Here is a 12,438-nt window from a genome sequence, read left to right as displayed (position 1 = left end):
GTTTAATAAGCGCCATTCCACCAAGCTGGAGACGCACAATCAAACGCACAGAAATCGCAATTGAAAGTGACAACGCGTCACAAGAACCTCCTCTGTCTAAGAATTGCACCACCCGTGCTGTCTATGCAGCAATTATAGACCACTACTTCCAACCCCCAACTGCTGAACCAAAATTACTTCAATATGGTTTTTCGAAAGAATGCTTAAAGAAAGTTTATAACCTTCCCTTTGTTACCACGCTCGAAACAAAGCTTCAAATTTTTCAATATAAAATAATCCACAACATACTTCCAACTAGGCATTCCCTTTTCCGTATGAAGCTATGCGATGCCGAAATCTGTCAGCTATGCAAAATGCAACCGCAAACATTGCCTCGCTTATTTTACCTTTGTTCTGTAATTTCCAATTTCTGGTCTGCATTTCAAAATTGGTGGTTTGAAAGACATAAAAACATAATAAGTCTCACCAAACGTAATATCCTTTTTGGTTGGCATGATAACACCACAGAATCCGAAGACATTTTAAACTATGTCACCTTAGTGGCCAAGTATTATATCTTTTGCACTATCCAAGACAGCGATGATGTACCCTTTGACGGCTTTCCTTCTTTACTTAGGAACAAATTAAATACTTCACAACAAATGGCAGTTAAAAATAAAACCTCCGAAAATTTCAACAAAAAAAGGAAAGACTTTTTTTGAGTTTTTTTTTTTTTCATTTTACTTACTGAGTTAAGTTATTAATTAATTTAATTAATTATTAATTTGGTAATTGTTTCCTACTCAAAATGTACTTTGAATTAGTTTGTAATTCTCTTCTTTTTTGTATTGTTTTTTTTTGTAACACACACCATTACCTTCTGTATTATCTTTTGTATCTCCTTTAATTGTCCTATTGTAGTTCATGTTGTATCAATAATAATAGTTATAATAATAATAATGATAATAATAATAATAAAAGCCGTTTAGTCGAAGTTACAATAGAGACCGCCATGAGAGGCAAAGTTGTTGGAAACGTTTAGAAAAGGAACTAAAGGCCGAAAGGTTAACTACAACAATGACTGCTGCCATAACCGAATTAGTTTCAAAAGTCGAATCTGACAAAGGCTGGTTTCGTTTTAGCCCCCAGGACATTACCATTTTAGGTTAGCAAGAAGTTCAGATATAAGCATAGATCCTCGAGTATCAATTTTTGTTATTTTTCAATTTTGTTGATGTAACTATATCCCAATGTTTAGAGGTGGCTGGACACAGACTGACTCTCCTGCACTTTGACGGATCAATACTGCAACTCTTTATCAACTGATGTTACAACTGGTGGTACAACACAAATGCCCAATTATTGGTGAAAAAGTTGTGGTCGTCTTCATAGCGTAATAGCTTACCCTGGCAACGCTTCAAACCGTTGCAAACATCCTTAATTTAGCTTTTTGTGCTCATAATTCAAAAACGTCTCAGTGAAACCCATTTTATTATCCAATTGTGACAGGCATATTAAGATACAACGTTGGATTCAGAGGCATTTTAAACTTTCGAAAATTTAAAGAGGCTCTGAACCCTACCCACAGGTTTTTTAAAGTTTTTCCCAAAAGCTGTATCAATTTGTTTTCTCTTGTTTTTGGACCATAAACTCTTAAAGGTAAGGGTTTTTTTAACTGGTTGAATCGTTCTCATGGTAACCTATTATGCCTTGAGGATTATCACAACTCGTTTAACACTGATTGGACATTTGTGTGATATTAATGTTGTACACAGTGACCAGGGCCGAAGCCAGAAACAAATTATGACTACTGCAGTGTCCAAGAAATGAGTTGTGACTGAGCCAATGTCCATGGTTTAATTCTCTTCCTGGGAATTTAGGGTGTTTCAGTGATGACTATAAACAACAAAAATGAAAAAAAAAAGACTGAGGCAAGTGCTTGGGTTTGCCTGTTACTAGCTACGACCCTGCACACACATCCCTTGATATAATGTGGTAGTATTGACCCGTCAAAGTATAACTGCTAGCAAGTGCTGGAAACTGTTACCTGTCACCTTAAACTATTTATGTCCTGACTATTTGTTTTCAATAGACAGTTACGAAACAATGAAAAGTTCCCTCCTCTCAATAAGTCTTGGTAGCGCGATATTCTTAACCACTGCTCCATATAACTATAGAGGTTTTGAGTAAATGCTCCGTATTTATTCATACCTATATCGTGCAACACTCTAAATTTAATTTTAACGCGGAATTTTGAATTCCATATTAATACCATAAAGAAGTGCAGAAGCCATTTTAAAAACATGCGGTATTTAATTGTCTCAACAAAGATAATAAAGGTAATTTACAATAGTACACTGCAGTAAGTTAAAGTAATTTTAACAGTTAAGTGTGGTTTTCACTGTCACGTAAACACAGGTACAAACATAATCATAACGGCATTGAGGACGCCCACAACACGAGCATCAGAACAAGCACATTTAAGTGAGGACAGCACAACACAAGTGTAAGCAGAAGCACAGGCGGAACAAAAGTTTTTGTTCTTCTTGTGCTTGTGCTTATATCAAGTGAGGACGCTCTGCTCTCGCACAAACATCATCATTGTCCGCCATCTCGTTTTACTGTATCGCGGAGGACCAAAAATGACGTAATTATTCATCTGCGCATGCCTATCTGCTAATGTTTGTGTTATGGGCGTCCTCAGTACCGTTTTTCTTATGTCGTAGTGAAAGCTAGGCTTTAAGTGCCCCTATGACCAAATTCTCGATATCCATATTTTTTAAAATTTTCATACACAATAGGTCTTTTCTAGATATCTTGCCAAATTTCAATCCATTATGAACATTGGAACTCACGTTTTTTGGACCTTTATTTTCGAGAATTTACAGCCGCCATTAATTTTCCTTGTTCCAAGTCTTGGTTGAGAATCGGAGTAAATGACGTCATTTACTCAAAAATACCACACGGGTTGGAATTATAACACGACGCCTGAAGGCGATTCCGTGGGATGTGTTGGCTAGTGAGCGTAGCATTGGATCTGGAATGAATTGTGCAGGAACAATAAACTGCCACGATTAGTCAGTTAGATCAGCCATAGAAAAGAGTTGGGAACGTAGTTCCCGGTGTTGTGCTCTGGCCTTGTCTTACGGGTCAGGGCTTCACATAGGGTTAACCTCATTGCACCTTTCCCCCTTGGACAGAATTGTTCAAGAAAAATTGCTATGATCCGTCTAATAGAAAACACTGTACAATGAAAAGACAATGTTATTATCTTAAATATCTCAACTGCTCAGAAATGAGACATTTCCTATCAGTTTGTGTAACAGGTAAAAGTAATTCACTTCTAGTTAATGTTTGGACTAGATCCATATTCCGTATCCCGTTAATTTTTCTTCAGTCCGCGATCAACAATTTTTCTACAAAGATATTCGGGGATATTCTCGGGCCACTGTAAGGCGTAAATTGAGGGTCTGAATGGGGTTAACCGACTAGCGACAAAGGGCGAAAAATATTACTGACTACCGACAAAACGAGGAGAAAATACCCGACTAGCAACTAAAAATTAACTCAGATTTACCGACAACCGACAAAGTACGTAATGAAATTTTAACCGACAACCAACACGTGGATCGCCCATTCAGACCCTTTAAATTTGTTTTTGGATATCTTTATTTTTATTATTATTTTTTAAATTGGACGGGCATACCCATATTACTAAGGATTTGGGTATCCCCTTACTTTTTGGCCGATCTAACGCGATCTTGGCGAGTTATCGTTCCCTGAGAAGCTGGCAAACAACAAAGAACACAACACAGCAACAGGGTAAGTGAATTTTATTCGTAAAATATAAGAATAATTGAATTTTAAAGCAAACCCGTTGCGTTCCCATACAAACCCCCTTAAATCGAATTATAACACAACACGGTGTCACCGCTTATAAGAAAGAGTCACGTCCAAGGTAATCTAATATAGAGCTTTGGCTTCCTATGGTTTCGTATACCGTTTTTTAAAATGCGGACTCGGATCAGACAGTCTGTTATAAATTGCGACTATTTTCAGAGACATGATGTGTTTATATCAAGCTAAAGAACACTTTAATTTATTGAGACAAAGCTTCGAAAGAAGATAAACGGTTTTGAGTAGATTCACTTGCCCCAGTTTTACGCTTTCGGTGGTTTGGGTATCCCCAGGTATCCCTACTGGGGATATACCCAAATCACAGGGATACCCAAATCACAGTAGGTAGTGACACTGGGCCTAAACGCCGGACGTGTTCAATCGATGAAACCGATAATCAATTGCAATTGATATCAATCGATAGAAATTAATAAATTGTATCGGAAATCGATAAAAATCAAGAAAGGGATAAGTTGCGAGAAATCAATAATTATCGATTTTTAAATTAACATGATCGATTTTATCGAACTTATCGATTTTTTCAGCGCAAAAGTCTCCACTTATTATAGGGCAGCGAAACATCAGAAAATAAACAGAGTTTATACTAAGGGTAGGTTCCTTCAGGATTATCCGAGATCACTGACTCGGATCATAGTGCAATAAGGGAGCTGATGAATCGTTGTCCAGAGTGTTTAAAATAAATTCTTGAACTCATTTGCTTAATTCTGATGATCTTGTTATTTGCGCTAACTTACTCCAGGCTATGAGCGGGTTAGAAGGTCTTAAAGACGGGTGTATGACCAGGTTGTAAGGGTAACTCAAGATGTCCCAACAAGCTTAACACTGAAGTACATGACAAAGCGAAGAAATATAGACGATAGGTTTAACGTCGGCAAAAATCGAGGCAAAACACAGCTAGTTTCTGAAAAGCTGCCTCTGAAGAAGCAGATTTTTGGATTTACTAGTGTCAACAATACACGGTCCTTGCTGAGGGCGATAAAATCGATAAATCGATAAATTCGATATCCTAAAAAACGTCGATGGTTGTGAGTATCGATTTCTATCGATTGATCAATAAAGTCGATAACGTTTAATTAAGAATTATCGATCGTTATCGAGTTATCGTACGGTTTTCCGATGTCGACTTCTATCGATTGAACACGTCGGGCAAACGAGCTGCCTTTTTGAACTAATCACCGAAAATTTGTTATGTTAAACATGAAACAAGCGGAAAACAGATAAACAACTACAGATTACTTGGTTTACAAAAATTCCGTCAGATTTCAATTTCATGCTATGGCGAGTAAAGCTACAACTGAGAGGCTGATGTTAAATGTCGGAGCGACTTAGAACGCATGTGCCTGACATGTGAACAGCATCAGTTACCTTTGAACAATAAAAACTTAGTGATGGTGTTATTTTTGGCAGCTTGTGCTCACAATAAATAAGTGTATAAATCGCTGTCATTGTTTCTTCTAGCAATGATCAAAAACCCCTGTCAACTTTAACCTCTGAAAAGCTGTGAAACGTTTCAGTTCTCAGTAAATTCGTGAAGGAACGCAAGGAATGAAAACATTCATTAATGAACGAAGAAAGAACAGTTTGTGTTTTTTTGTAACTTCTTTCACGTTGCGGTTAAACACAAATTGCCAAGCCATCATTAAAGATCTGGACGCCAAATATGAGCAGGTTTTAAAATTAGATCTGGATACATATTTTGGTGTTTTTTTAGAGGCGCAATTCCAATCTTTCAGCTTGGTTTATCTCAGTTATGATTTATGTTGTTATGAGAGTAAATCCATGCATGGCGCGCTACAAAAGTGCAACTGATATTATTGGCCCGTTGTCAGCTATCTTGATCTTCAGAATTAAAAAAAAAACACGAGGGACTTTAAAACAAAAGAGGGACAGAGAAACAACACGAAACGTCGGAATATGGAGTTCGTTGGTGTCTTACAGGGACACAGTCAGCAGCAGCGCTAGCTATCTTCTTCAGAGAGGTGTTCTCATTAAAGAGAGCACATGTAAGGAGAAACAAGTGAAATTCAGCTGGGACCAGCGAGACAGCCGTGTCAGCCTTACAGCGGTGTTCGATTAGAGAGGTGACATTTCTTTATCATTAATTTCCTGTTTATTGACGCAAACAGTGATACCCAGTGCCCCCCTGTCAATCATCACTTGAGCACAGGGGTGAGCACAGATAGGTCTTGGTGTTTATTTCACGGTGCCGCATTTTTTGGAACCATATTACTAATAATTGCGACACTAGGTCAAAACAAGATCATTCAGTTTTTACTAAACACACAACACTTTCTGAGATCTTTATTTCAAACTCTAACATGTCTTCGATTGCGACAGCTGTTTTTAAAGTCACTATTGGCTGGCTGGTGGATAAAGGCAGAGATAAGGCGGCGGAGAAGCTGAAAGATGGCGATGTGACGGATCAAAAATTTCGTGCATTGATAGTCCGCGAAATCGACGATATTAAGTCCAAGTTGGATGGATTGTCAAGAAAAGATTTGGGAGCAAGTATTAGCTTCTTTGAGGAAGGAATCGAGTTGTTGTATGATTTTTTTGTCAAAGCAAGGTCCGGAAGCGAGCACAGCGCGGCAACAACACAAGCAGCTTATGATGAAGCATTTTCTCTCGCCGTACGAATGGGAACGTTGGAGCTTACTGACCTGGATAGATCAGCTGTGGAGGCGCTTTCCAAAGCAAAGAAGAGATTTGAAGATTCTCGCAGAAAAGCAACAGAGGCCTTTAAAAATGAAGCTCTAGCAACGTCCGACCGCATTCTAGCAATGCAGTATCGAGTTATGGCGACAATACTGGAGACAGTAGACAATCCCGAGCACGCAATAGCACCATGTAGAGTGTGCGTTAAGGAACTGAACTTTTTGTCAGCAGTTCAGAAAAATTTTGATGTTCAGCTCAAGAAAGGCCTCCAGGCAGCAATGAGTTTGTTTGGTAAAGACGAACGCGGGAAGATCATTTCCGGTGTCTGTCACGCGAATCGTTTCATCTACGATGTCACGCAAACAGTCGGGAAAGACGTCCACCTCTGTATCTGGCCTGCTGTTGATATCGGAGAAGACAAAGTGGATCCATTGCGTGACGAGAGAGTAGCAGAAGTTCTGCGTAAACAGGGCATGGAACACTGTTTAGTTACGCCATCTTCATTTGGTCAGGAGGGTGAAGAGGAGCACAAGCTGAAGAACCCGAGTGGAATCGCTACAAACTCCAGCGGACAATTCATTGTTGGAGAGTATGAAAATGACGTAAAGATGTTTGACCCTAGTGGTCATGATCAGTTCATAAAACATTTCAACGTCCCTAATGATGACGTTGAAACAAAGTTATATACTTTTGATGTAGCCACAGACAACCAGGACAACATCTATGTACTGGTCAGATACGAGAAGGAGACTGGATCTAAGGGATTGGTTGTTTATGAATTTAGCAACACCGCTGGCCTGTATCACGAGTTTTCTGTGAGGGGAGAGGACTGGGGCAGACTGACAGTCACCAACAGTCAAGTACTGGTACTGAGTAGCCGCAGTGTGGCTGTGTACGATACCGATGGATTGTTTGTTCGTTCTTTTGGACAAGGAACACTGAAGTATGCGAGGGATATCACTGCTGCTAATGATGGCCGTGTTATGGTAGTGGATGATTACTGTGTTCACATATTCAGTGAAGACGGCGTCGATTTGAACAAGTTTAAACTCCAAGGACGTTATTGGTCTCCAGGAATTGCATTTCACCGGGGGAGTGAACATGTCGTCATCGCTGGTGTGGAAGGAAAGCTACTCCCCTCTGGTCTCCTGCATGTGGAAATATTCACCAAAGATGGCGACTTTGTGCGCAGCACTCAAATCCATGAAGAACCAATTTGCTTCAGTACAGGAATGACAGTGACCATGGATGGACGAATTGCTGTGCTTCAGAAGGATACCGATCGCAAATGGAAGGTACTTGTTATATAAAACATTAAAAGTAATATGATGTTATGAGGCTGTACCTGAACATTTTCTTGTGTATTAAAAGAAAGGAAATTAGCTACAGAATGCAGGGCCACTTTGGACCAACTCGTTTGCAAGAGTCAAAACCTTTTAGGAAAGAAAGAAGCATAATACAATAGGCACTTTTGTGACTCAATGAGATGTAAATAAGTGGCCCTGTATTTTGTAGTTTCCCAAACTTGGATCTAAAATATAACCATTAGCTAGGGAAAGTGATCTTAATGAATTTTAGCAGTAGTTCAATTTACTTTAGAGGCATCACTGCCAGTGTTTTTCTGTAATGCATTTAAAACTGGAGTAAATTTATAGACTTAAAATGCATCAGTCAATTACATCAGTGTCTATCTCCCTCCTGGGCAATGGCAGGGCATTCTGCTCATGTCTTAAGGTGATTCCTCACATTTGCATTGCGCATCCTTACTGCACATAATTTATGGCATCACTAGCGTGCGCTCGTGCGCGCGCACATTGAAAACATGGCGGATTTGCCTTGATTTTGAGTTCTGCCAGTTGAAAAATAGCTATAGCTCACTAACGAGCTTGGGCACCCCAATTTTTTTTCCAGTCGTTTTAATCAACTAATCATTAGCTTTGCGTGAGAAAAGACTGGTCTGATTTTTATTGCTGAAACTTGAAGAAATAAGGAATATAGCAGCTGCACTGTGGTCTTTTCTATTTTGTAGTTTGATAGCCGTGGTGAGCAATTTGGTTCCAATATTTTAACAAAGATTCAGCTGTCTGTCAAAATTAAACTAAAAAGTTTACTTGTCTCCGACGCAAGTATTGACTGTAGTTTGAGGTATGTTTTCATGAGTCTGGGCTCACAAAGATTTTACAGTAATTTGGAATGCGTTCTTGTAATAAGCATTAAATAATGCCGAAATGGGATATTTTCAATGCCACACTGCCCCTTAACGAGCAGGGGCACCCCCCATTTTTATTTCATAATTAAAGTTCTCATATGATAAATATTCCGTGGACAAAGTTTGAACAAAAATCTGTTGACAGTTTTATTTCAGGGGAATTACCTTAATCCTAGTCATTCAAAATTTTATCTAAATCCTCTTCACAGGCACTTCAAAAATGTAAAAAGCACCCACCAGTTTGTTAACAACCTTACACTGCTAGGCTACTCGCTATCAACAACAGACAGATTTACACTGAAACTCAATAAAAACACGGAGAATATTTTTCCTATTTCTTATGGAAAGTTCTGTGACAAAAAAAGAAAACAACTTGTCTACTTTGATCATCAAAATATAAATTTTCTTTGCTTGCAGTATCATTACGTCAACAACTTGTGTTAGTTCTGTTTCTATAGAGTTCCAGAAACACAATGTTAAACCAATCAGTGTGTGTACTTTCTTTGTGCTATTTTCTAAATAAAAAAAAAAACAAATCTTCTCACCCGATATTGTGGCCACTGGAAGAATAAACACACATGTGAACAGGAGTCTACAGGACCGTTTGATATGATTTATCAAATTTTGAGCAGTGTTATTTTCCAGCTGAGCCTGGGTGCAGAGTATTTAGCTTTGTTCTTGCTCTCCCCCTTATCCTTAGACTACGAGTAGTCCCTCTTTCGCTTAGTCCGTCGTGCGTGACGCGAAAGAAATTCGCTAGAAAAAAATGGCCGCGCGAAATCCTGGGGCCTAGGAGCGCGCGAAAGGAGGGACTACCGCCTAAGCCCAAGAGTTTACCCTTTCACGGCCGAGTGATTTTCCGGTGTAGGATTTCTCTTGACGTCCTCTTATTATCGCCTGTTATCAATAGCCCCCGGGAGATCTGAATAAAATTGCTCTACTCTACTCTTCAAGTAGCCAGGCAAAAACATATGCCGTGAGAAGTATATCTTCGTTCAGTGTTCGTTCAGCGAAACTGTCAAAGAAGTTTTAAAAAGAAGACGACGAATGAGGCCTCTTGTAACGATTTTCGCTGCGTCTAAAAGTTATTGCGAAAATTTCAACAGAGTTTCAACCGAGAATTTACATTATACATTATTAACCGCGCGGCCATGGGCCAAGCGCGGTTCATGGTTTACCCGTGGTTTTTTTTTTTTTTTTTTTTCGATTTGTAGGCGACCAGACCCAAGCTTGCACTCGGCCAAATTTTGAGTCACGCAACCTGTGATGTTTACTCGCCAAAAGCTGTTGAAACATTAATAAATCTCATCTCCGACACTGACTTTTGCGGGAAAAAATCAAAAACCCACCGCTTGTCAAAAATTATATTTTTTCAGCAGAAATTTCGCTCGGAACATATACATATTTATATTCGTTTGAATCATCGATGAAATGACCTTTTCCGGATATTTTTTCCTTCGGGGTCAACAAAAACCTCCGGTTACAAAATCACGCCGAACCCACACGTTGCAAAAAAATCTCTTCAAAACCCTGATTTCGAAGCGATATTTCACTTAAGCGTTAATAGCTACCACACATCGGCAGGCGGTAAATCTATTCCTTAACAATCCAGCTTTATCGTGTTAAAATTTCAGCGAAATCGAACAAAACCAGAATTAATTGGAATTTTTTTGTGACCTCACTCCAGACTTGACATAACAAAGGAAGCCACGGTCGCCCATAGCAACCGAAAAACACGAACATAACAAAGCCGACGTTTCGGCCAAACAACTCCAGAATTATCGCCTGAGAGCTTAAACTTGAATGGGAACATCTTTTCCGAACTTTTTTTAACTGATTTAGACGAAAGACTGACCTCGGCGGGTTACAAAAAAGACCAAGAGAAAAAACAGAACAAGACAGCAGAACAAGCCGATAATATTTCATCGCGTGGCTTTTGGCACGAAAACGAAAATACAGCTTACTTCTGGATAAATTCAGCCTTAGAAGCCAGCAACTGGTCCCAAATTACTTTCTGTATCCTTACAGATGTCCTGATTTCCATCTCCGAAAGTTTTGCCCCAATTTTGAGCAAATAAAGATTTCGCCGATGGCGACCGCCATTACGGTGGCTTGCATACTAAATTAGCTAACTTAACAAAATTCTCCCGAGGGGGGGATATGACAAATTTGATGAGAATCGAAAGTAACGCCAATTTTCTGTCACGTTTTCAATCTGTGGTCACTGGAGTGACCAAAATCGATACATCGGTCGGGATAGGGTTTTTTTTATATGACTTGTGTGACTACTTTGCTAGCCCTTTACTCGTGGAAAACACCAATTAACTTTAATCATGACTTTTAAGAAAGAAAGCTGTTGTTAATAGTGTTATTATTGTGTAGTTCATATCGTTCATGCCCATACATATCCCATACTATGCCAATATATTTAGGGACTAAACGTCCAAAGTTTGTTGACAAAAAATGTTTTTTGTCACTGGAGTCAGGATTATGTTTTGATTAGGAAGACAGTCTTAACTTTCATCAATCATGACAAGCTTCTTTTACAGCAATTTAAAAAGCTTTGAGAGCAATTTGCAATGCTTCAAACGACTACGGGGAAGACTTCTTTGTGGACTGGCTACATATCAGGAATGGAGAGCTTGTGAGGTGGAGGTACAGGCAAACTAAAAGTTGTAAAGAAAACTTAAGGGCTGCTTTGATCTTGTGGTGTTTTTCTGTGAGTGGATCTTTCTACTAAAATTTGACCTTTTTGTAAAAGAGAGCTTTTAGGTAGTATTTAGTTTATCAAATCAAGGGATATAAGGCTAATGTTATGATTACAGAGAGCTCAACCACGAAACTGGCTTTGATTGACTGAAATTCGTATTGTTTGGACCTGTACGTTTTAAGCTGCATGAAGCAACTGGGGGCTAGGTGCACCTTAAACTACTGCTAAACTCTAGAGTGTGTTAAGTACTTTCCTGGATTGGTTTTTAACAATGCCGTTTGTAGACACTCTAATGATTCTTACATTTACCATAAACAAATTAACAATCAGCCAGTCACTTGCCTTGTGCGCCTTCCTGATATCCTGTGATATTAATTATTCAGGTGTCCAGGGTCTCAGAATAGATAGTGCACAGATAATCAGTGTCTTTAGAGCAAGGTTAACATTTGAATGAGAGCTTTTCTCTCAAATTATAGAATGGTGTGAGTTGTCAGACTATTAACGGGTGTGTGAATTGTTGTTTAGCAGAATACAGCTAAGAGTTGTGTCAGTATGCATCACACACATGCAGAAAACTGCTCACTTAACTTCTTGTTAAGCTTATGGTGTGCAAAATCTCCTAAATTTAGTGTGTGCCACCTGTTTATAAGTACAGTATATTTGTAAATATGATATGTATCTGTGAGAATACATTTTCTCATTCTGTTAAAAGAACAGTTTAATTTTTCATGTAGTTCAGTTGACTTGTAAGCAATCATAAATTACCTTCCTGAGATTCTGTCTAATTTAGCTAACTACTCTACTTTCTGATCAAAGTAGGAAAATGAGATTTTTTGAGGTATACACCTTTTTCCAACATGGCAACCAATTTATTATTCTTTTGTCTGCATGTTAATTAGCCCTCTTTGCCTCATTTTCGCTTCAAAATTCTTTTGTATTTTGTACATGTTGACAAGGTAAAGAGGGC

General features: G+C 38.8%; 1 protein-coding gene across 1 annotated transcript in view; it reads left to right on the top strand.

Annotated features, from left to right (window-relative positions):
* The first annotated feature begins 5,845 nt into the window (after positions 1 to 5,845).
* The window catches only part of LOC110040168 (uncharacterized), an 8,324-nt gene continuing 1,731 nt past the window's right edge, over positions 5,846 to 12,438 (top strand). The window contains exon 1 of the mRNA XM_089284715.1: positions 5,846 to 7,847. Coding sequence (XP_089140841.1) covers positions 6,216 to 7,847 — 1,632 coding nt within the window. The 5' untranslated portion in view covers positions 5,846 to 6,215. The remainder of the gene's footprint in view (positions 7,848 to 12,438) is intronic.

The sequence above is a fragment of the Orbicella faveolata genome, unplaced genomic scaffold (assembly GCF_042242905.1).
Source record: "Orbicella faveolata isolate gen_17 unplaced genomic scaffold, um_ofav_v1 contig_13, whole genome shotgun sequence".
NCBI lineage: Eukaryota > Metazoa > Cnidaria > Anthozoa > Scleractinia > Merulinidae > Orbicella > Orbicella faveolata.
This window is presented reverse-complemented; position numbering and strand designations above follow the sequence as displayed.